The 24568-nt window shown below is 40.0% G+C and overlaps 1 protein-coding gene across 5 annotated transcripts in view; it reads left to right on the plus strand.

Annotated features, from left to right (window-relative positions):
• Nucleotides 1–24568, plus strand: part of TBC1D4 (TBC1 domain family member 4) — a 182763-nt gene that overhangs the window by 112966 nt on the left and 45229 nt on the right. For all 5 annotated transcript variants that reach the window (XM_064585996.1, XM_045869569.3, XM_045869568.3 and 2 more), the window contains exons 2-8: nucleotides 668–1255; nucleotides 2977–3066; nucleotides 6895–6999; nucleotides 13151–13283; nucleotides 16917–17008; nucleotides 17293–17403; nucleotides 22013–22132. In XM_064585996.1, the coding sequence (XP_064442066.1) occupies nucleotides 668–1255; nucleotides 2977–3066; nucleotides 6895–6999; nucleotides 13151–13283; nucleotides 16917–17008; nucleotides 17293–17403; nucleotides 22013–22132 (1239 nt within the window). The remainder of the gene's footprint in view (nucleotides 1–667; nucleotides 1256–2976; nucleotides 3067–6894; nucleotides 7000–13150; nucleotides 13284–16916; nucleotides 17009–17292; nucleotides 17404–22012; nucleotides 22133–24568) is intronic.

Raw genomic sequence — 24568 nt, forward strand, 5'->3', positions numbered from 1 at the left:
CAGTCCTGGTTGATGTGTGTTAGTGTATACTTTTTTTTTTTTTTTAATTTATTTATTTATTTGACAGAGAGAGACACAGCGAGAGAGGGAACACAAGCAGGGGCGAGTGGGAGAGGAGAAGCAGGCTTCCCACCGAGCAGGGAGCCCGATGCGGGGCTTGATCCCAGGACCCCGGGATCATGACCTGAGCCGAAGGCAGACGCTTAACGACTGAGCCACCCAGGCGCCCCTAGTGTATACTTTTTTTAATCTTTATTTTTTTAAGACCTCTGACCCCTTATAATAACTTTTAAAAGTACTGAAAGGATATATTATGATTTATTAAAGGTTGGCAGTGGCCTATTTAGTCTCACAGTTTTGTTTTTGGGAAACCTGTGCATTTAAAATGGGAAAGTATAATGCTGATATTAAATTTCTATCTGACCTTTAAGTCACTGATGTCCGACAGTGTAACTTAAGTGTATGCTTTATCCTATATGGGGTGTGACTATTACTTTCTATATGTTATCATTTAGGATGAGAATGCATTCCGTGTCTAAGTAAACAACCCTACATCAAAAACTAATGATGTATTGTATGGTGACTAACATAACAACAAAATAAAATAAGATAAAAATAAATTCTCTAAATATTCAACTGAAATGCGGATTTTTCCATTGTTTTCCAGGTTCCGGATGTGATCAGCAGCATAAGGCAGTTATCCAAAGCTGCCATGAAAGAGGATGCCAAGGCCGGCAAAGACAACGGGGATGCCTTTTACAACTCTCAGAAGTTCGAAGTCCTGTACTGCGGGAAGGTGACGGTGGCCCACAAGAAGGCCCCGTCGAGCCTCATCGACGACTGCATTGAGAAGTTCAGCCTGCACGAGCAGCAGCGCCTGAGGACGCAGGGCGAGCAGCGCGGCGCGGACGCGGGCGTCGACCCGGGGGTCCTCGAGGCCGCGGCGCCCGGCCCAGCCGCCCACATCCTGTCCGAGGAAGGGGACGGCGTCCCCAGCACCCAGCCTGCCTTACCGGCCGGGGCCAGCCAGCCGGGGCTGCCCAGCTCGCGAGCTGGCTTCCCGGAGCGGATTCTGGAAGATTCTGGCTTTGATGAGCGACAGGAGTTCCGGTCTCGGTGCAGGAGCGTCACCGGAGTCTTGCAAAGGAAAGCTCAGGAGAACAGCCAAAAACCACCGCCGCGACGGAGGCACGCCAGTGCGCCGAGCCACGTGCAGCCGTCGGATTCGGAGAAGAACAGGACGATGCTGTTCCAGGTGCGGCGGGCGGGGGGCTGGCGGGGGCCTCAGCGCGCGGGGCTCGCTAGGCAGCCAGTGCCGCCGGCCGCGCCCTGCGCTGCTCCAGCTTCATTCCCCGCCCCCGGCAAGCAGGGAAGGCAGGTGGAGAGCAGAGCAAAGGAAAGCAAAGTAGAAAAGGGCCCAGAGGCAGCCACGGAACGTGGATTTTAGGAAGTGAGGGAACAGGGCAGGGAGAGAGGGAGAATGAAGCGATTAAATAGATTGACCCTTCATATCACCAGCATTTATTTGCCTTAGGTTGATTCTTTTTTTTTTTAAAGATTTTATTTATTGAGAGAGAGAATGAGAGACAGAGAGCATGAGAGGGGGGAGGGTCAGAGGGAGAAGCAGATTCCCCGCCGAGCAGGGAGCCCGATGCGGGACTCGATCCCGGGACTCCAGGATCATGACCCGAGCCGAAGGCAGTCGCTTAACCAACTGAGCCACCCAGGCGCCCTGCCTTAGGTTGATTCTTAAATAGATGTTGTGTCTTGCAGAGGATTTAAAGGTGGGAATAATCTGGGAAAGTGTGATAGGCATGGAGGAGAAAGAGAAAGTTTTCTTTAGAGAAGGAAAAGTCTGGAGACTCCTAGGTGTATTTTCCGATGATGTTACCCAAAAAAGAAAGTTAAAAAAACACCATGGGCCGGACAACTTACTGGATCTGTTGCTAAAATAACGGGGTGCAAGCTGTATTATAGGTGTAAGAGATGTAACTTTTTTTTTTAAATAATTTTATTTTATGTTATGTTAGTCACCATACATTACATCATTAGTTTTTGATGTAGTGTTCCTGATTCATTGTTTGCGTATAACACCCAGTGCTCCATGCAATACGTGCCCTCCTTAATACCCAGAAAAGATGCATCTTAATTAAAAAGTAGTTTTTGAGTTTGTACAGGATATAGAAAATGTCAAGTTCCACCTAAAAGAACTTAAGTAAAAAACAATGCCCTGGAGAGGTTCTCTAAGTCCTCAGCTTCTAAGATCTGAGTTTGCTTGGGAAAAAAAAAAAACTGAGCGACTGTCCTTTTATCCTGTGGTAAAGAACCCTTGAGTAGGAAATTCCACAGCCTACCTTGATAAATAGTCCCAGTGTGTAATACTTGCTTATCAGAAGTTCATGGGTCCTTTTGTTTTGTCCTGTTTTGTTTCTGATAACCCTAGGCATGTAATGAAAGTTATCCATAGTCTTTTCTTGGGTGATACGTTGACTGAGCTTCCTCTCTTTTTGAGGCTCTCAGATGTATTCATTTTCTTAGCTAGCCACTGTAATTGATGTTAATTTCCCTGGCTGTGGGTTTTCAAAAAGTTTAACTAATCTGCTCAACTGCAAATACTATCTTTTTGTTGACCATTTGGGAGGAAGTATGATTATAAATTATGGTTAAATAATTGGTGTTTTTAGAAATCATGAAGGGAGGAAGGGTTGCATGTTTTTAAAAAGATCATTTTTAATGAACAGAGTGGTTTCTGGTACCTTGTAAATTAAGATCAACTTAATTTTCGTGGTTTTTAGACAAAAGGAGGAACTGTGTTGAGGTAGCTGGTGTTTGGGGTTGAATATACTGGTTGGATTGGATGTTGAAGCGCATCAGATGTTGAAGAATATGTATAGCAGTTGAATCTGCATTACTAGTTGGATATGTAATCATAAAGTAAGGTGTTAGATCCTTAACTGGAACGTTTTTATTTTTAAGGTTGGGCGGTTTGAGATTAACCTTATCAGTCCAGACACCAAATCAGTTGTGCTCGAAAAGAATTTTAAAGATATCTCTTCTTGTTCTCAGGTACGTATTAAAGTACGTCATATGTTTGACGAAACCAACTTAATCTTGTTTTGAAATTAACCACAAAATAACTTCAAATTTTACTATTTTTTTTCATTTTCATTTTTTTTTTTTTGAGCGGGTTTGTCTTAAATAAGAGTGCTTCTAGAGGTGCTGGTATCTCTACTAGTAACAGAATCCTGTCCAGGTCCCTCAATATCGTAATAGTTGGTCCTCATTTTTATCACCCTTTCTCCTCGTAATGTCACTTCATCAAATTCCGTCCTCTGGTGGAATTTTTGTGGTGGTGAGTGCTTTTGAAAATACCTTCACAGTTAGTGTTCCTCAGTCTTGGGCAGTGGGACTTGTGGGTATCACTGAGTCATGTTTGCTCTTTATGCCGCAGTAGGTAGTAAAAGGAGAACTAGCACTTTCCACTTCTTTGAATGTAAATGTTAAAGTTTGAGAAGAAAGTATTGGTATATTTTTGTTCTTTGGTTTAGTTTTAATTCACACATTGTGTATTTGAATGCTTTGAAATTATTGATACAGCTAAATGTGTACAAGGTCATAGTAGATATAAACCAGGGTCCTAAGTACTACAGTAATAATTCAGAATATCTATCCCAAAGTTAGAGCCACCTAAGTGTATTGTAAACATAGAAAGAATTTTTGAAGATGTTGGAATAGAGAGAGTATCTAAATCTAAATATGGGAAAGTTAAGAATGCAAGGATGCCTCTGTGGAAGTCTCTGGAATAGGGAAGGATTAACTTCTTTCCTAGCAGAGTGACTTAGAGGCACCTTTAGGGACCCAGATCTTGCCAAGGTCCTCTTCTGTATATTAATGTTGAAAAACCAAGACTATCTATTTTTAAATTTCAGAGTTAGCGTTGCCCTAGGTATAATATTCAGACGTTCTGCCTTTCAGAAATGATGAGCTTTTGTACCTCTTGTTAATTATTAACCTTAGCCTCAGCTAATGCCTTTCCACTTCTGATATTTTAATATTTGTTCTATTAATGGTGACATAAAATTATGTCATGAATATAAAAGCTTTCTACTGTAATAACTGAGAGAGAGAGGCAGCATCTGGTTATAGGAATGATAAATGGCAATTTTCTAAATTCCTATTTAAAGGACCAAAAATTGGGTAGAAAGATTTTATCACTTGAACTGAAAAAGTAGTTATTAAGTCTTCTTGTAATTATCTGTTTACTGGCCAGTCCCTGCAAGATCATAAGCTTTGTGAAGGCAGGCATCAGATTTTGTGGTGTCTCATTCTGTAGGGCATCAGAATAAAAATGTTAAGATAGAGCTTAATACTTAGGTGTTCAGTAAATGTTGAATGAACATTTCTATGTGTGGGACCTTGTGCCAAGTACAGAGGAGAAAGTGATGTGCAAACCAGTGTAGTTCCTGCCCCCCAAAACACAAAGAGTCATCCTAAGAAGTTGTGCCCTTCACCCACACATTCCTCCAACCTCCCAGTAAGGAAACAGCAATGCTCACTGAACATCCAGAGGAAAAAAAATGGGGAACAGAAAAAAGAAAAAAAGAACCAACCAATCCAAATATATAAAACTGGCAGTTCAATCATGATTTTTGCTTTTTCCCCTCTTTTTTTTTAAAGCGTGGATGCAGAGAAAGGGGAACCCTCTTGCACTGTTGGTGGAAATGCAAATTGGTGCAGCCAGTCTGGAAAACAGTATGGAGGTTCCACAAAAAGTTCAAAATAGAACTACCCTATGACCCAGCAATTGTGCTACTAGGTATTTACCCAAAGGATACAAAAATACTAATTCGAAGGGGCACATGCTTCCCAATGTTTATAGCAGCATTATCAACAATAGCCAAACTATGGAAAGAACCCAAATATCCATCAACTGATGAATGAATAAAGAAGGCGCGCGCACACACACACACACACACAGGAATATTACTCAGCCATCAAAAAGAATGAAATCTTGCCATTTGCAATGACGTGGATAGAGCTAAAGTGTATTATGCTCAGTGAAGTAAGTCAATCAGAGAAAGACAAATACTGTATGCTTTCACTCATGTGGAATTTAAGAAACAAAACAGATGAACATTGGGGAAGGGTGAAAAAAAAAGAGACAGGGAAACAAACCATAAAAGACTCTTAACTATAGAGAACAAACTGAAGGTTGCTGGACGGTGGGTGGGTTGGGGGGATGACCTACATGGGTGATGGGGATTAAGGAGGGCATTTGTTGTGATGAGCACTGAGTGTTGTATGTAAGTGATGAATCACTGAATTCTACACCTGAAACCAATTTTACCATATGTGTTAACTAATTAGGATTTAAATAAAAACTTGAAATAAAAAAAAAAAAAACAAGCTTTGTATCCTAACCTTCTGGTTCAGAAAAAGAATTAAACATTTGTGGAGAGGCCTTTGATCAGAATAATTGTCAAGTTAACCTCTGCTCCTCAGTGGCCCTGCTCTTACTACTTCTTTCAACAGAATTGAACTGATATAATGTGGCCACATTTGGCAACAGGCCTACTTTTTAACACATGCACACCAACAGACATTTCTTTATGCAAAATCTATAGGACTGTGTCCCTGGCAAGCATGAGGAGTAAGGGAGTGGTTTTCTTTCCTGGAAACATTGCCATTGCTTGAGGACTCCCTGACCTAATGAGGTCCTATGGACTTTTCCTATTTAGTACTCAGCCAGTAAAAGATACTTTGTTATCACTAAGGAGTTATACCAGATGGAGCTTTCTTTCAGCTCATGAATGGTCACGTCACCCCTCCTTACTGACTTTTTACTTTTGGTTAGAAGTGATTTCCTTTATTCATATCCGTTGGATCGACTGAGTATATTGCAAGAATACTGGTTACCATTTATCAAAGTTATGTGCCAGTAACTATAATAGGTAATTCTTAGTTGTTGATTTCAAAAATTGCTGCTATAGTTGCCATTACTACTATTTTCTAAGGAGAAATGGAGCCTCAGAGATCATTACTAGAAACCCAGCACAATGTCTCAGACCTTGTAGATGGCTTGAACTAAGAATGAAGCACAAATCTGTCTGACTCCAAAGCCCATTTTCTTTTCACTGGGGTTTAGGTGATTGCAGGACAACTTTAAATTTTTTGTTTACCTGGCTTTTTAAAGTACTGTGCTTGCTATTAAAATAACAAGGTGCTGTCTACTAATTGGTATGTATGTATTCAGCCTGGCTGAAGTTCACAGATGATTCAGAATTTTTTATTAAGTATAGCTGAGGTTATTTAGCCTGCATTCAGGAAGTACAGTGATTTGTAAATTTGGGTAATTGACATCTGCAGTAATTTCTTTAATCTATTAGTTTTCTAACAGTTGTGGTTCCTTAAATGTCTATATATAGACAGATACTCTAGTATGTTGAATGCATGCTTTAGGGAATTGCATGCCATTTAATTAGAGCATCATTAGTTGTAGTTTTTCTGATTCTTACCTTCATATAGACAAGAGCAGGGTTTATGATAACCCATCAGACTGCTTGTTCCAAGAAGACTAATAAATTGAAAAGTCCATTACTTGCAAACGCTAAGTAGCCATTTTATTACAAGAGACAATGAATCGTGCCATCATATTTTTCTTCCTGTGGCCCAGGGTCACAGTGTGCAGGAAACAAACAATCTGAGTTGCTGTTTCCCTTTATTTTATGTGTCAGAAGACCACCACATAAGTTTGCTATGACATTATGTCCCCCTATCACCGGGCTGAGAAGGAGAAATTCATGGAAACGTGAAAGTGTCAGACTGATGCCGATTTCCATAGTGTTGAATAAAAGGGCATATTGCAGTAAACACTGTACTTCCTTCCCCTTGCAGGGTATCAAGCATGTAGATCATTTTGGCTTCATCTGTCGGGAGTCAGCAGAGCCCGGGATGAGCCAGTACATCTGCTGTGTGTTCCAGTGTGCCAGTGAGTCCCTGGTAAGTGGCGCGACTGTCTGCGGGCTCCAGTGTGCCAGTGGGTCCCTGATAAGTGGCGCGACTGTCTGCGGGCTCCAGTGTGCCAGTGGGTCCCTGGTAAGTGGCGCGACTGTCTGCGGGCTCCAGTGTGCCAGTGGGTCCCTGGTAAGTGGCGCGACTGTCTGCGGGCTCCAGTGTGCCAGTGGGTCCCTGGTAAGTGGCGCGACTGTCTGCGGGCTCCAGCCCGCGCCTCCAGCTGAGCCGCACAGAACTGCCACCAGTGGAAAAAGAAGAAGGCATCCAGAAACAAGTTCCTGCTCTCTAAAGCAGCAGTCGGAAAACATAAACAAATTGTCATGGTGATTTTTAAGCCTAGAGACTTTCTTGAGTCTAACGAATCTGGTCGTGGTATCAGGGCTATTTTTAAAAGGTAGGAAACGACTAATAAGAGTAGAAGGGCTGTTATTTTTTCCATTGCTCATGTAAGCTGATACGGAAGACCACTGATCTCTTACTCTCTGAGTTATTATAACATCTCAGAGGAGGTAATGCTTCCATCAGCAAGGCAGATGGATTTTGTTTTCTTTCTTTATTTCATTAGCCACTGTTCTCATTTTAAAAACACTTTATTTTTTAATGGTCTTATTTTAGCCTTCATTTTCTTTCTTTGGAATTTGAAAGTCCCATCCTTCTTTCTGGCACCCTCCCCTCACTCCTTCCTCCTGTCCCTTTATGGCAGCAGTTGGAGTTGAAGAAATATTTAAGGCAGACTTAGAAATGCATGTGAGTGACTAAACATAGTTTGATATTTTTCCCTAAAATTTTTTACTTCTTCTTCCACTTGTATTTTCCTAACCATTTTAACACAAACCCTTAGCTCTGTCACCATACTTTGAAGAAAAATATTTCCTTGGGCATATAATCCTCCTGCAAGCTTTTCTCCTGGGGAAACACACACCACTTAGATATAGACAACAAGCCAGGCAGCATTCTTCTCATTTCTTTGGTGCCTGTTGCCATCATTTCTGCTCAACTCTGACCTTCCATATTCCCCGTGTGGAAGGGATATGGAAGTGTAGGAATAAGGAAAAAGGAGTGAATTGGTACCAAGGCACTTTCTGACTGGGGCCCTCTGGGTCTCAACCTGTTTTCTCTGGGGAATATAGCACTCCCATCACTAACAGTTTCTTTCTTTCTTTCTTTCTTTCTTTTTTTTTTTTTAAGATTTTATTTATTTATTTGACAGAGAGAGACACAGCAAGAGAGGGAACACAAGCAGTGGAGCGGGAGAGGGAGAAGCAGGCTTCCCACTGAGCAGGGAGCCCGATGTGGGGCTTGATACCAGGACCCTGAGATCATGACCTGAGCCGAAGGCAGACGCTTAATGACTGAGCCACCCAGGCGCCCCCATCATGAACAGTTTCTTACTCAAGAGAGTTCCATTTGTCTTTCGTTCTCATGCTAGATAATTAACGATACCTAGGAAAAATCCACATGTTGAGATCCAGGTGACCATGGTGTTGTAGTTTTAGTTCAGGACTCGAGATAAAAATTTGAGAGTTGCTGTTATGTAAATGATAGTTGAAGACATGAGAGCAGATGAGCACAGGCAGGGAGAGAGAGAAAGCCAAAGAGAAGCAGTGACCCAGAACTGGAAAGTGCCAACCAAATAAGACGTAGATAGAAAATACCATCAGGAGAACCCGCTGTCCTGCTGCCCACTCACCCCTCACTCCCTCCTTCCTTCGTCCATCTTCTTCGCTAAGGCTGATTCTTCCACTTTCTGGATCCCTTTCCAAAACCTGTCCTATATTCCACATTTTATTTTGGCATCTCCATTTACCCAGCTTCCCAGTTTAGAAATCATAACACATTCTCCTTCACCTTCTTTTTTTTTTTTTTTTTTTTAAAGATTTTATTTATTTATTTGACAGAGAGAGACACAGCGAGAGAGGGAACACAAGCAGGGGGAGTGGGAGAGGAAGAAGCAGGCTTCCCGCTGAGCAGAGAGCCTGATGCGGGGCTTGATCCCAGGACCCTGGGACCATGACCTGAGCTGAAGGCAGATGCTTAATGACTGAGCCACCCAGGCACCCCTCTCCTTCACCTTCTATATGCATGTGTTCACCAAATCCTGCTAATGAAAAGATAGGAAGGTTTCTTATCCATTTCTCCTCCTTTCCCTCTCTACCTGATTCTGGGCATTCATCTTCCCTGCTTAGACTATCACACAAATGTCCTAACTAGTCTCCCTGCCACTAGCTTAATCTGTCATCTGTCCACTTTCCACATCGTGCTCTAGCTTTATTTCTCACAAAATTTCCAGGAACCAGTTTATGCCTCCTTGTTAAGTGACAAAGTCTAGATTGTGTGGCATGGCAGAAGGACCTTCCTCCTTCTCTGGTCCGCCCCCCAGGATGCCTCTCTTTTTCATGACTGCGTCCTCACATGGGCTGTCCCATCTCCTCGGCTGGTCTCTAGGCCAGACAGCAGAGGCTGGTGTGACGATTGGTGTGGTGTAGCTTTCCTTTGGTCCGCTACTGAAGCAGCACGTGGTTCATGTGCAGGACACATGGGATCAAGGATTGAAGGGAGTGGCTGGGGCTGAAGCTCTGAGATCACTGTTGGTTGCACAGAGTGAGGAGTCTGCTGTGTCAGAGGAGGCCAGAGCCAGGGCTCCCACGTTTAGATAGTCAGGCAGAGAAGGTGGCCATGTGGGTCTCAAGGTCTGCCCTGCTGCTAAACAAGGAGATTATGCTGTGTTTTCCTTACCTATTTTTCACATTCTCTTTTCTGCTGCTTCATGGGGTATGAGGCAGGCCTGGCCTTGCTTTCCTGTGTCTTGAATACCCTTCTTTTCTACTTTGTATTTGTACACATCCTAGTGAAGTCTTTTGGGATGACTTTTTTTTTTTTTTTGGCAGGAATGACTTTTTTTTAGTTGCTTTGTTGTCAGTGCTCTTGCCATATATTGTTTATAGGTCTCTTAACAGTTCCTATTAATCCCCACTCTTGCTTGTTTACATAGCTTTCTAGTTCACTAGGTTGTGAATCCCACAAGGTCAGGACCATTCTTATTCTTGTCATATCCCCCAGTGTTTCTAGAGTAGCAGGTGCTTGTTAAGTGTATTTTGAGTGAATGAGTGCGTTACTCTTAACTTCAGGCAGTCATTGTCTAGGTGCTGATGAATCTGATTACTGTATAGCCTGCATTAAGAGGAAGACTAAATAAAACCTTCATTTTCTCAACCTCATTTACAGGCTTTGTTTTGTTTGTAGTTTTTAGTATTTATTTATTTTTTTAACCTCATACATGCAGAATGAGTTTTTGAAACAGGGAGTCAGAGTTGAAGGTCTGGGAACGTGCTGTATTTTCTACCTTAAGAAGCTCTGTGACTAAGGCAACAGACCAGTGTGGCTGAGAATGTCTTCCTTTTACATGGAAACTGTATCAGAATCTCCGTTTTGGCACTGTTATTTAAGAAGGGCAGGCCTTTGCTAGAATCTTTTAAAACTTGTTGATTCTAGTTTTATCAGTACGCATCTTAACTGAATAGTGGGGCATCAGAAGTGCAAGCTAGAAGAAAAATTAAATGAGATTTCCTGTATAAAAGAGTATGGTTGAAGCAGCTGACATATAGAACCGAACAAAACAGTTAATTAAATATTACAGGTCTAAGCAGTGTTATGATTGATGTGGCTTGACAGTTGTGTAAGACAAAGTATTGCAAAACCACACATGCTGACTTAGCCTCTCTGCGCAAAAAGAATACACAGTAGCATTTTCTTTTCCGTCTTTGTGACAATTGCGGTGAATTGATAAACAGTATAGTGTTTTCATGGGTCCTGGAGAATTACACTCCAAGTTTAGATGCTCAGTATGCCTTCCTTCCTTCCTTTGTAAAATATTTGTCGGCAGTTGGCTTCATTTGGTTTAACCAACCCTTGAGATTTGTGGAAAACACCATTTTTGCATTCTTCAAAATTGGTTCAAAAGGTGTGGGGAAAAAATGGAAGTTGCTGCTGATAGACAAAGAAAATGTAAAACCCCACAGATGCAGACAACAGTATCCAGGAAAAGTAGGAAAAGAGAAAAAAGAAGATGACTCAGGCTCCCAAGATGCAGCATTTGTATAGGGTTTAATAGTTCACATTTTTCCAGAGAATTAAACTAGGTAATCCTGGGAAGTCCTTGACACATTCTGTGATTCTTAGGCTTATTCTTATATGCCATAAAATACCTAAGTTTGGTGCATAAATGTTTATGAGCATTATCTTCATTATGGATTTTTACGTTAATATCATAAGTTGGCTTTCTTTGTTCCATCTCATACTTTTCACTGCAAATTTAATTTTGCCTGATGGTAATGCAAAGAATACTCTCCTTCTGTTTGCATATGATTGATTTATCTTTGTGCATTCCTTTACTTTGAGCCTTTTAACATGACCTATGTTTTTTGTTGCTGTTGTATCTAGAATAAAAAAGTTATTCATACCGCACTAATTTGAACTTTTAGTTGCTCTGATCCCATGATAGAATTTATAGGCCATCTAAAAAAAGTGATGTATCTAAAAAAGCAAAACATTTAAAATTTTAGAAGTCAAAGATTTTAGTAATATTTGTGGCTGGAAGAAATTGGTGGCCACATGCTAGACGCCATTGAAATGGCCTCTTGTTTCATCTAGAAATAGAGAAGAAAACATGAGAGTTCAGTATTTTCATTGGAGGTCTTTTACAAGGTAGTATTACTAAGTAACAAATAATAAATCCATGTGAAAGCTAAGCAGATAACTCATCCTTTCAGTGCCTTTAACAAATGAGAAACAAGAAAGTAGAAACAAACGTATGCATAGTAATTGAAATTATTTTTGAATACATATGTAACAAGGCAAATGAATAAAACTGCAAAGGCATTAAGCATGTAGTGCTTTTATTTTCAAGAATAAGAAATCTTTATTTTTTAATTATAGTTAAAAGAACAGACTTTATGAATAACCCACTTTTATTTATGGAACAATGTGAAATTATTCATAACCCTTTTAAAAACTTGGTAACATTGTAAAACATAAATGAATAATGACTGGCTGCTTACTGTTTGATCTCTCCTTTTAGTAGTAATATTAGAAGAATAAAATTTCTTTTCATTTCAGGATCTTCATACACTCACATGCAGAAGTAGATTAAATCCTTTAAATAATAGCTTATTCTTAAACCAGGCTGAAGGGGGAGGGAAAAGAGAGACTTTAAAAAAGGTGGTTTTCAATATCAAAGCTAGCTTGGGTGAGGCCCTTGGTACTCCACAGCTCCCCATGGAGGTTTGAGCCTTTGATCTCAGTTCTATAGCATGGGAAAGCCACAACTTACATTGATGATTGCGTCACAGAGACATGGCCTGAAGTCGGATTAGCAGTGCGTGAGAGTGAGCTGATAGTTGACCCCAGAGAAGCAAGCAGGAGACTAGACTGCTAGATTCACACTTCTTGATCAAGTCATTGGAAGGGCTAGAGAGAAACCAGCTGGTAGTTTTCAAACTGCTGACCTAGTGGTGAGACCCAGCTGTTGGACAGTATAATGTCAGAACTTCTTAGTATCGCACATCAGAAGTGAAATGATAACAAATTAGCAGACATAGAGGTAAGACCAGCAACCTTCACAGACTTCCCTCAACATTCGTTAAATTGAACTCATTCCCTGCCCCCCAGAACTTTGCTTAAACCATGTTTTGTTTTTACACTAAAAGTAATCCAAAAGGATGAAGTAAATAGGATACCTATTACCAAAAGTGAACATTAAACCTATTCTATTGCTCCTTATATATTGCAGACGGAACTTCCAAAGAAATCTGCTACACTACTTAATGAAACAAAGATCTGATTGACCGTCCCTTAAACTGTCAGTGATGGTGTCACACTCAGTGGGATCTAAAAATAGCCTCCAAGTAATCAGTGTTATACACATGAAAATGGTCTTACTCTATCCAGCTTTCAGTGATAGTATAATTGAAGGTCTAACGTTACACTTGATATTTTCTTTCTACTAGCTCTGTAGTCGTCAAATTCCATTATATATTATTTAGTTAGCATCAACAAAGTCTCATATTGCTGTTGGGCTTTGAATGTGTTACTGTGAAGGCACACATTTTAGAGACCTGAGTTATGTTTCTTCTCGTAGGTCGATGAGGTAATGCTGACTCTGAAACAGGCCTTCAGCACCGCAGCTGCCCTGCAGAGTGCCAAGACCCAGATTAAGCTGTGTGAGGCCTGCCCTATGCACTCTTTGCATAAGCTCTGTGAAAGGATTGAAGGTACAGTAGAACTTGGTGGGGGCGAAAGAAGAGTTTGCTTTGGCATCTGGGAAGTGAGAAAGTCCTTACTCTGGGCGGATGGGTCTTTTTTTCCTGGTGAAACCAGAGCCCAGAGAATCATTTCTCATGTCCAGGCAAATGTGTGTTCTTGGTCTCTCTGAGGTGCTTGCCATTTTCCCCACTTCTTTCTCTTTTTCATTTTTAATTCTTTTTTTTTTTTCTGAAGGCAGACTCAAGGAAGGGAGTTAGTTGTATTTCCCACAGTTCTTACAACTGCTATGTACTTAGTGAGAACTGACTAACTGTTTGTTCAGTGGGTGAAGAGAGAATGTCAACTGTTTATTTAAGTCTCTTTTTCTTCCCCTCTCACTTGATGCTGTGTTCCTTTTCCCTAAAACTGTAGAACCGGAACAAACCTTGTGTGGCTTTTGAGGGACATTTGAAAATGACAGACGTAATGGATGTGATACCGTAAAGCAGGTTTTTAAAAAAAAGTGTTCTGAGGAGGGGAAATGAGGAAGAGGTGACTCTGTGACTCACATCCCCTTTCTCCTCATTATCTCATTAACGAAAAAGGTTGGAAACTACTTCACGGGAGAAGAAACGCAATTCGATACATACTTGTTAAGCATCTGCTGGGGGCCAAGCATTGCACTAAATACTGGCAGTATAGAAGTGATTGAGATGTGGGCTGTGCCTTCAGAAGCTTACTGCCCAGCGTGGAAGACAGGCACATGAGCCGGTTAATGCAATTCAGGATGATAGCTGTTAGGATAGATTGGGAGAGTGCAAGTGCCAGAACATGGCAGAGAATGGTTTCATCATTGTAAATGCAAAAATTGTGATTTCTGTTCAGTAGGCCGCAGGATCATAGGCACAGGGCAAAATTGATGATGAACAGCAGTGTTTACTGAATATCCATTCAGCTGTGTGATCAAGGACTATTTAAATGTAATATTCATATTTTAAAATTTCTGATTTAACAATGCACATTATTTTTGCATTTGTACCTTTACAAAAATGGAAGATTCTTTGGTGTACAGTAAAGAGACCATTATAAATTTGTGGCGGAAAGGCTGAATTGCTCAGGAAATAGTGTTGGATCAATTTGCTATCCAAAGAGAGAAAGATTCCTTCCACTTATCCTACTCAAAATACACTCTAGATGGATCAAACCCCTCACTGTAAACAAAATATTAAAATCATTAAAAGAAAATAAGAATATTCTGGTGTCCTTAAACAAGGAAACCTTTATGAAGATACAAAAATGCAAAAACTGTTAAGACACTGACAGATTTGACCTCATAAAAATTTACATTTTCTGCATAACACTATTTCCTTGGAAGTTAAATTAGGAGATAGCAGATTGGTAATCAGAATTTATTAGAATTCTTACTGTTTGAAAGAGAAAGATAAAACTACCAGTAGGAAATGACACAATCCATATTAAAAAACACTCATATGAGAAGGAAATTAAAAGGTCCAATAATAAAAACGAGAAGATTTTCAACCTCACTAGATGTCAGAGACATGAAAATGGAAACAACAATAAGATAGTCATCAGATTAACTTGGTGAAATTGTGGAGATATTGATACATTTATGTGAGGCTGAATGTAGTGTAAATTGGGATAGCCATTTTGGGAGAGTTGATAGAAATTAATTAACCTAAAATTACCCACCAGTTCCCTGTCTTGATAAGAGAAACTCTTATATAGCTTCAGAAGGTGACATTTTCAAGGTTGTGTTGTTTTTAAATAAGGGAAAATTGGAAACAACCCAAATGTGTATCAATAGCCTAACTGAAGTATATTCATACAATGGAACAATTAATAGGAATGAATTCCAATTGTATATCAACTTGGATACATCTTAAAATTATATAATCGAGTGAAATGATAATTTGCTGAATAATACATACACTTTGTTATATCTGGAAAAATACATAAAATAATACCCTGTATTTCTTTTTTAAAGAACTTTTAATATGCTCTATTTTTAGATTTACAGGGAAGTCGCAGAGTTTCCAAATGTTCGTTCCCATCCTCCCCAGTTGTTAACATCTTATATAGCCCAGTGAAATGTCCAGAACAGGAAATTAACATTGGTACAATATTATTGTCCCAACTAAACATTTCATTTGATCTTCACCAGTTGTTTTGTCCATGTCCTTTTTCATTCCAGGATCCCTGTTGGGATTCTGGCTCGTCTGTGGTTGTTGCCTTACCCTGGGCTCCTGCAGTCTGTAGCTCCTCCTCAGTCTTTCTTTGTCTTTCATGACCTTGACATCCCCAATGAGCATCGCTCTGTTACTTTGCTGGATGTCCCTCAGTTCAGCCTGTTTGACATCTTTTTACATTTGGACTGAGGGTACTCCTCCCAGCAAGAGCACTGTAGAAATGGCACGGCCTCCTTCTCAGTGCATCCTGTTACAGGGCTCATGATGTTGAGTTTATTACTGGTCATGTTGGCCTTATCACCTGGTCAAGGTGCTCTCAGCAATTTTCTGCTATAAAATTACCACTCTTCCCCCTGGAGCCAACAAATATTTTAGGAAAGATACTTTGAATCTACACAAATCTCTTGTCTCTTATGCCTTTGCTCACTGATTGTACTACCTATCAAAGGCAAATTTAGCTCTATCTATAATGTTTGAATATTTAAAAAATGTAGAATATATCTCACTCGGGTAATAAAATAGAAAGCAAATAAACACACACAGTGTTATCTTACTCAGAGGAAAAGAACTCTTCTCTTTTAAAAAAAACTTATCGAGTGCCTGGGTGGCTCAGTCGGTTGAGCATCTGCCTTCAGCTCGGGTCATGATCTCTGGGTCCTGGCATTGAGCCCCATGTCGGCCTCCCAGCTCAGTGGGGAGTCTGCTTCTTCCTCTCCCTCTGCCTCTCCCCCTGCTTGTGCTCTCTCTGTCTCCATCTCTCTTTCAAATGAATAAATAAAAAAAAATTAAAATTAAAATAGAAAAAAATTATAAAACCAAAAATGTTTTCATGGAAAATGTTTTTGCCCAAGGACTTGATGTAAATTATGTGTAAGGGTGTGATAGATATAAAAATAACATGATATGAAAAGGTAACAATTTCATGGTAGAATAATAACACTAATTATATTACTAAGTACTATTGCTATTCCTGAAATTTTGTTACCATGGAACAAGACCTGCATGAGGAGGAGAGACTCCTGTTTATGCTGTAGCTCTGCCTTTTAATATTATTAATATTAAATTAGTATTATGTCATGGTTTAAGCTCAGAGGATTTTGGCCAATGCTATTCAGTAATAGTTTGGCCAGTTCACTAATGAGTTTCTACAGTGTCTGTGTTCGTATACTAAATGGTACCTGGTTATGCTGTTGATTTGGTATCCTTTAGAAACTTCTTGTTAATAATTCTGACTTCAGGATAACTGACAGGGGGCCATTGATTTTGGTAAGGGTTCCATCTAGCTTTCATCATTTCGTGGTAGTGTTCCAAGGCTTATTATAGGCAGGGACCACTCCTTGAGAAGATTTAACCTCAGAGCCTGCTGGCAAAGGGACAAACTGTAATACCTGATATATGCATTTTGATCTTTGCAGCTACATTCTGTTTAATACTTATCCCCATCATTTTCCCTAGGTCTCTACCCCCCGAGAGCCAAGCTGGTAATACAGAGGCATCTCTCATCACTGACAGATAACGAGCAAGCAGACATCTTTGAGCGAGTTCAGGTAACATGATTTATAGTTCTCACAAATAAGATATAAGAAATGAGAATTGGATCCTGTTTTTACAAGTTTTTTTTTTTCACTCCTCTCTCTGAAATTAAAGATATATATCCTGTTGCACTATATATGATAGTAACCAGAATACCACTGTTACTCTTGCTTCTGAGAGCAGTGAAACACTTAGATTTATTTATGTCTGTCTGCCAGACACACAAAACCAAGTGGGAATACAATAAAATGAGAGAAGCTGTGTTGCATAGTGTGCTTTTGGTTTGTCTCCTGGACAGAAAATGAAGCCAGTCGGTGACCAGGAGGAGAATGAACTTGTGATTTTACATTTGAGGCAGCTGTGTGAGGCCAAGCAGAAGACACACATTCACATTGGAGAAGGCCCATCGGTGAGAAGATGCTTTTCTTCCTTGACCTACTTTTGTTTTGTTTATATTTTTAGTCAAAATATCACAGAAGATGTGAAAGGAGTTTCTTTTCTTTGTGTTCTCACCTTTAGGGCTAAAGTTCTATCAATCAGATTTATTTTTCAACATCTTAGGAGTTTTATAGGAGGTTTTAACATTGAGATAAACTAATGATGAGCTTTAAAATGTGAAAAAAAAATGGGTTCTTGGTATAAAAACAGTAATAACAAATGTTCGTGATTTAGAATGAACATGCTTTTTTGGTTATATTGATCTATTTTATTTCAAATTCATACAAACATTTTATTTCATTACAAGTTTACACAACCTTGATGGGTAAATAGCAAACACCCAAAGAAGCAGATAGCATTTTGGAAACAGCCATGTTAGCTGCAAACAACAGTCTGATATTTTTGTGCATGTGGTTGAGAATGTGTTTTCAGCAGCTTATAGATAAAGCAAGATACCAGCACCAGCCCTGTAAGAAGATGATGACATAGTTACTTCTCAGTAACACAAATTCAGGTTAGTCTGTATCTCACTCTATTCAGAAGAAGTCACACATCACTTTATTAGTGATTCCTGAATTGGATTCATTGAACCAGCTCTTCTAGGGAATCTTCTTTGAGCCGAGCTGTGTGATAATGGTGAACCAAGAAGAGATGAATGAATCCTCTAGGGAAGGGCTCAAATATTGGAAAGGGGAATGCAGATAGATAAATGGATACATAGAATAGAGGCAACAATGTGGCTTTTTAAAAGAATGTGCAGTGAGCTCAAAAGTAGCTATGTCTTTGCTTTAGGGCCAGAATTCAGAGTAAGGATGAAGGGAAGAATTCAAGAATTCAAGGGGAAGAAATTTTTTAGGGGGGGAGGCAGGGGACCAAAGTTTTAGGGGAGATAGTTTGTTAATTGAAAAAGTCAAGGAGGTGTTTTTTGTTTTTTTTTTAAGATTTTATTTATTTATTTGAAAGAGTGAGAGAGAGAGAGCACAAGAGGGGGGGAACGGGAGAGGGAGAAGCAGACTCCCTGCTGAGCAGGGAGCCCGATGCGGGACTTGATCCCGGGACTCCAGGATCATGACCTGAGCCGAAGGCAGTCGCTTAACCAACTGAGCCACTCAGGTGCCCAAGGAGGTGTTTTTTAAGAAAGGGACATTGAGCACAAAGTTATGCAGTAGCTGTGACCATGACATACTCCGTGCAGGTCTTCAGAGTACTTAATGGATTTTTAGGATGCACTTGGGGATTGATGGGGAAATAATGGCTGGAAGGATAGGCAACGGTGAGATGATGAAGAGACTTAAGTGCTAAGCCTGACTTTGTCATTGAAGGTAAGAGCATGAGATCAGATTTGTAATTTAAAGAGAGAATTCTGGGGCACCTGGGTGGCTCAGTCAGTTAAGCATCTGCCTTCAGCTCAGATCATGATCCCAGGATCCTGGGATCGAGCCCCACATCAGGCTCCTTGCTCAGCTGGGAGCCAGCTTCTCCCTCTGCCCCTCCCCTCTGCTTGTGTTCTCTCTCTCTCTCTAACAAATAAATAAATAAATAAAATCTTTAAAAAGAAGAGCTAATTCTGTTGTCATAGTGATGGCTGATTTGTGGGACAGGTGGATAGGTGAGGGGGTTGACAGTGTTAGAACTAAAATCACATTCCCAAATCAGGAGAATTTTGTAATAGAATATGCGAGAAGTGATTCATATCATTGCACAAACTTTTATCTAGTTGCATACTGTTTACTAGGCAGTGGTGTTGAATAATGACAGCTCTTTTCTGCCATTTAACTGTTGAGGAAGAGAAACCAACATGTAATCAAATAAAGTAAAATATGGAGATAATGGTGGGATTGGTACAATGATAGAAGTATGTGCTAGACAGAGATAACACTGCTATATAAATAGATTGAGTGAGTCTGTCTTTAAAAATTTATTTTGTCTTGGAGAGAAGCTGAGCTAGAGCACTACTGGAGATGTGGGGGAGGGCGAGAGATGAGGCAGGAGCTATTTAGGAGGCATGATCGGCAGGACTTTGTGACCAGGAACGTGTCAAGGAAGCGAAAGGGGATTGCTAGGAGAGACTTCAGAGTTTCAGATGTGGGGGAAGTGGATGAAATTGAGCTGGAAATATAGGAAGAAAACAAGAGTGGGACAAGGGATGGAAATAAGAAATAAGAGTTAAGTTTTAGAAGGGGGTTTGGGGGGCACCTGGGTGGTCGGTCAGTTAAGCGTCTGGCTCTTGATTTCGACTCAGGTCGTGATCTCAGGGTTGTGAGATTGAGCTATGCTAGACATAGAGCCTGCTTAAGATTTTCTCTCCCTCTCCTTCTACCTGCCCCTCCCCCCTGATGTGCGCGTGCTCTCTCTCCCCCTAAAAAGAAAGTAAGAAAGAAAAAGAGAAAGAAAGAAAGAAAGAGAGAAAGAGAAAGAAAGAAAGAAAGAAAGAGAGAAAGAAAGAAAGAAAGAAACGTGTTTGAGATTTAATTAGAAAAATGGACTTGGTGCCTACAGAGGAATTTGAGTTGATATTGTGAATAAATATGGAAGACAATGAGTTTTGGCATAGATTTGAAGTCAAAGCAGGTACTGAAGAACCCCTGCATTTCAGGCAATGAGTGAATTAAAATGGTGCCAGGGAAAAGCCTGAAAGAGGATGATAGGGTAGAAAGAGACTGGAAGAGATTTGCTACGGTAGGTGACCAAGGTAGGGGAAAAGTTCAAGTTAGAACGTCAACCATGTCCAGTGATACAGGAAGGTCAAGAAACATAAAGACTAAAATCTGTGAACAGGTTTGCTGAGTTCAGTCACTGGTGGTGACAGTGATGTTGACTAGAGGCCCAAAGAAGTGTGTGAGCAGGGATGTGCATCTTCTTGGTGATGGAGGGCCCTAAAGACCACAGAAGAGGAGACTTGAACACATTGTTTGTTTTTCTGCTAGTAGTTAAGTTCAGCCTCACTCTCTTTCCCTCCCTTGCCCCTTCCTTTCTTCCTTTCATTTATTCGTCTGGTATTTACTGAGCAGCTACTATGTCAAGCACTGTGCTTAAGTACCAATACAACTTCCCTATTTTATTTATTTATTTATTTATTTTTTTAAAGATTTTATTTATTTATTTGACAGAGAGAGACACAGCGAGAGAGGGAACACAAGCAGGGGGAGTGGGAGAGGGAGAAGCAGGCTTCCCGCTGAGCAGGGAGCCCGATGCGGGGCTCGATCCCAGGACCCTGGGATTATGACCTGAGCTGAAGGCAGATACAATGACTGAGCCACCCAGGTGCCCCACAACTTCCCTATTTTAGTCATGTTCTTTGCCTGGAAAGCCTGAGAAGAATGTCCTCCCAGTCCTTTATCCACACCTGAGCCCAGTCCAACCTACATCCATATTCATTGTTTTCTTTCCTTTCTTGATGGGGGTCGTATTTCTTTTTATCAGTAACTTAGATCTGTTAGCCGATTCTAATGTGGACCTTTTATTGCCTTCTGTATGGACTGTGCTGAATTCTCTAGTCTGGGCTTTCAGTCTCTGATTTTCTGTCCTTCAGGTGATTTTTGAATACTCCTTTCAGATAAATCTTCCCCCAAACATTACTTTTACAGTGATGCCCCTCTGCTTATAAATTCTAATCAGTGATTCTTCCTATTCAAAGTTTCATCTCCAGCCTCACTTTTCCAAGTTAACCTTCAGCTACTTTCCTTTGTTTTAGCCAAACACCTGCACTGACCCCTGTCCCATGAGCATTGGTCTTTATGATTTTGCTAACATCATTCCCCATGCTGAGAACTTCTCCATCCCCATTTTTTTCTGCCTGTAGAATCTTGCCTATTTTTTTTTTTATTCCTGACCACTGAGACCCACAACCAATCCTTTTATTCCTGAGACCCACAACCAATTTTCATGCTTCCAGATTTGATACATGTTGCTTTGTGTTACTGTTTAATGTGTATATATCCCCTTTTCAAACAAATAACAGAGTTTCTCTCTTGGAAATTTTCTAGCACTCCCAACCCTGTAATATACATAGTAGCTTGTTAGTCAATAGAAAAAATATAGAGGGAACCTCGCATGGTGGACATATTGTAGATTCTCATACAGCTTAGTGCTATCAATGAGTACTTGTTGATTTGAAAGATAAATGACTCACAAATGAAAATGGGATTGTCCCAGAGGCATTAGCAGAATTCAGTTTTACTAGAAGATGCTTTGTTCTTTGAGACTTACTTTCTGTGTTTTCCTTGCTAATTTGGATATAAAATATGCAGCTTGGAGAGGGATGGTTATAGTTGTTAATCAAAGTAGCAGTAAAAATTGACATCTCATGCTTAATTTTTATTAAATATAGCAGGAATATATTAGCAAGAAGGAAAGGCATAAAGGAAAGATCTGTGTTTTTTTATTACTTAATAATATTAAAAAGCAAACCCCTGCCCTTATAATCTGTATGCTCACAGTGTGGAACCTAAATTATTACTCCTTAATAGAGCTACAGAAGAATTCTTGTGCTTTTTAATGGCTTAGTCAAGCCCATATTTAAAGCCTCATTTAACCTTGAATGTTTCTAAACTAAAATTTATCTGTTTTTCTTTCTATAGACTATTTCAAATAGTATAATCCCGGAAAATGCAACAAGCAGTGGAAGGTTCAAACTTGACATTCTGAAAAATAAAGCTAAGAGATCTTTAACTAGCTCCCTGGAAAATATCTTCTCAAGGGTAAGATTAAACTGAGACTCTCTTAATTAGATGTTAATGTCTGTGTGTGCTAACAGCTTTACTTCACTCTCAACTGGCTCATGGAAAATTTCCTTTAAAAAAAAAACAACACAAACTACTAAGATAACTTTAATTTAGTTAACTTATTTTAAGTAATCTCATAATTTATTCTGGTGCCTCTAATATCTAAGTTTGAGCAAGAGATTTAGTAGGAGAGATAATATGTATAAAAAAGGGGAAGTAGAATATTGATGCCCGATATTATAAGAACTTACTATCATTTGCCACATAAAGTTATAAAGTAGCCTTCATTTTGCTATTATTAAGAGCTGACGGGAAATGCGAAAATAGTATAAATTAATAGGAATTTATGTATTCCATTTATTTTATTGTGTGTTTTATTTTAAAATCAAAGTGATTTCTCTTCCCTTCAATTTTTTCTTCCTGAATAATTCAGTCCTAAAGCTCTTAGATAAGCCCAAGCAAGGTAGATGTCTTAGAGCTGGAAGGTGGGGGACCCACAGTGGCCCAGAGCATGGTGTCAGAGCCAGCATAGTGGAGGGGAGAAGGCTTCCAAGGTGCTTGTTACAAGGAGTCCTTGAGCAGGGTGAGGATGGCATTGTGTGTGTGGGTGGCAGCCCTGATGTGCGGAGCCTGAGTAGGATGAAGAGCGTTGGTGAGGTGACAGTTGTGGAGAATTTTACGCACAGGGGACTGGTCAAAATGGAACTGTATTAAGGATTCGGGAAAAGGGAATTGCAAATATGAAGAGGGAAGAAATTAGAATAAATTTTGTTGTCGGATTCAACTCAGAGGTATGTAAAATCCTGGTTATCTATCTGTGTACTTTTGAATTAATTTTTAATATAGTTCATTTATTTTTATTTGTTTATTTTTAAATATATATTAATGTGTGTGTGTGTAATTGTGTACATGGTCCCTGGCTGTGTCCACTGATAGGAGCTGGAAGCAGCTTTTCTGCAAATGCCAAAGAATAAATTAAGCCTGGTTAGGTGACACTAAGCACCCAGATTCTGGTTTCTGTTTATCATTCTACAAGAAGGAACCAGAATCCTGGGAGAAGTGTCTGTTTCTAGGACTGCAGGGGAAAGTACAGGATAAGCCCTGAGCATGTTGGTGTTGTAGATGGTAAGGGAGTGCTCAAAGAAAGATGGTGGTATGTCATAAAGACCGTGAAGGGCTCCCACCCATTGACATGTAAACCTCAAAATAAATGATAGCAAAGGATTGTAACCTGCTGTATAAAATAGGAAATGATGAACCTACTCTGATATGAAAAATGAACAAATACCTTGGAAGTTTGATCATGATCAGGGTATTTACTGGATTTAATTGATACTCATTAATTACAAAGAGGTGAATAGTAACTTTATGATGGAGAAGGTCGGCAGACACCACCTTAGTCAAGTGATCAGAGGGAACGTCCTCAGCAGTGGGACAAATTGAAATCTTGTGCCACTTGATAGAGTACAGAACTTCTGTGCTATTCTTGCCAAAGGGGCAATACCTGAATCGAATCATGAGGTAGCGTTAACAAACCCACATTGAGGTACAGTCTACAAGATAACTAGCCTATTGTCTTCAAAAGTGTCAGGGTCAAGAAAGTTAAGTGCGGTACAGCATTAGGACAGTACCTTCTGATATAGGGTGTTCTTATTTTTATTTCTTTGCCAAAACTCTGAATACTTTTATGGGTATTCCTCTTAATGATTGAAATTCTTCTGATTCTAACAAAAGCCCTATAGCAAACATGGTCAGCTATCAATACTATTGTCAGCAGAAGACAGAATGTAGGAAAAGAGAATTCTAGGAGATTAATCAGAAGTGTGTGAATGCAACATTTCATAGAATTTTCTTATCCTTTTCTTTCCTTCGGTATTTATAAATTACTTGTGTTCCTTCTTTCTCTCTCTTTCCTCCCTTTCTTACTCCCTCCTTCCCTCCTCCCCTCCCTCCCCTCTCTTCCACAGTATTTAGTGAGAATTTTAGTGGAAAGGCCATTTAAGTAGGTGGTCAGGGGACCTGAATTCAACACCTGGCTTTATATTTATGATCTCGATTTTATATTGATGTAGGTTTTAGATTTATGATCTCGGACAAATTATTTACCTTTCCTAAGCCAGTTTTCCAGTTTGTGAAATGTGCGTACTGATAATGTGCTTACCTCCCGTTACTATGAGGATGAAATGTCAGTCTGCTAGGAAAATATCCCACTGTAGCTATGAGATGGTACAAATAGTGGTAAGCTCTAGAACCTCTGTCCTTTACAAAACGACCAAAGGGGACTTAGAGTGTTACTCTCCTTATCCCCATTTAGTCCCTTGGCATTCTGCACAACGCTTGCAAGGATGACTTTGAAGTGCCTCTCGCTCACATAGCCTTGAAAGGCTGCACTAACTCTCAGCAAGGGCACAG

Source organism: Mirounga angustirostris, unplaced genomic scaffold, assembly GCF_029215605.1.
Source record: "Mirounga angustirostris isolate CCGP_5_RB_7025 unplaced genomic scaffold, mMirAng1.0.hap1 SCAF_3, whole genome shotgun sequence".
Taxonomy (NCBI): Eukaryota; Metazoa; Chordata; class Mammalia; order Carnivora; family Phocidae; genus Mirounga; species Mirounga angustirostris.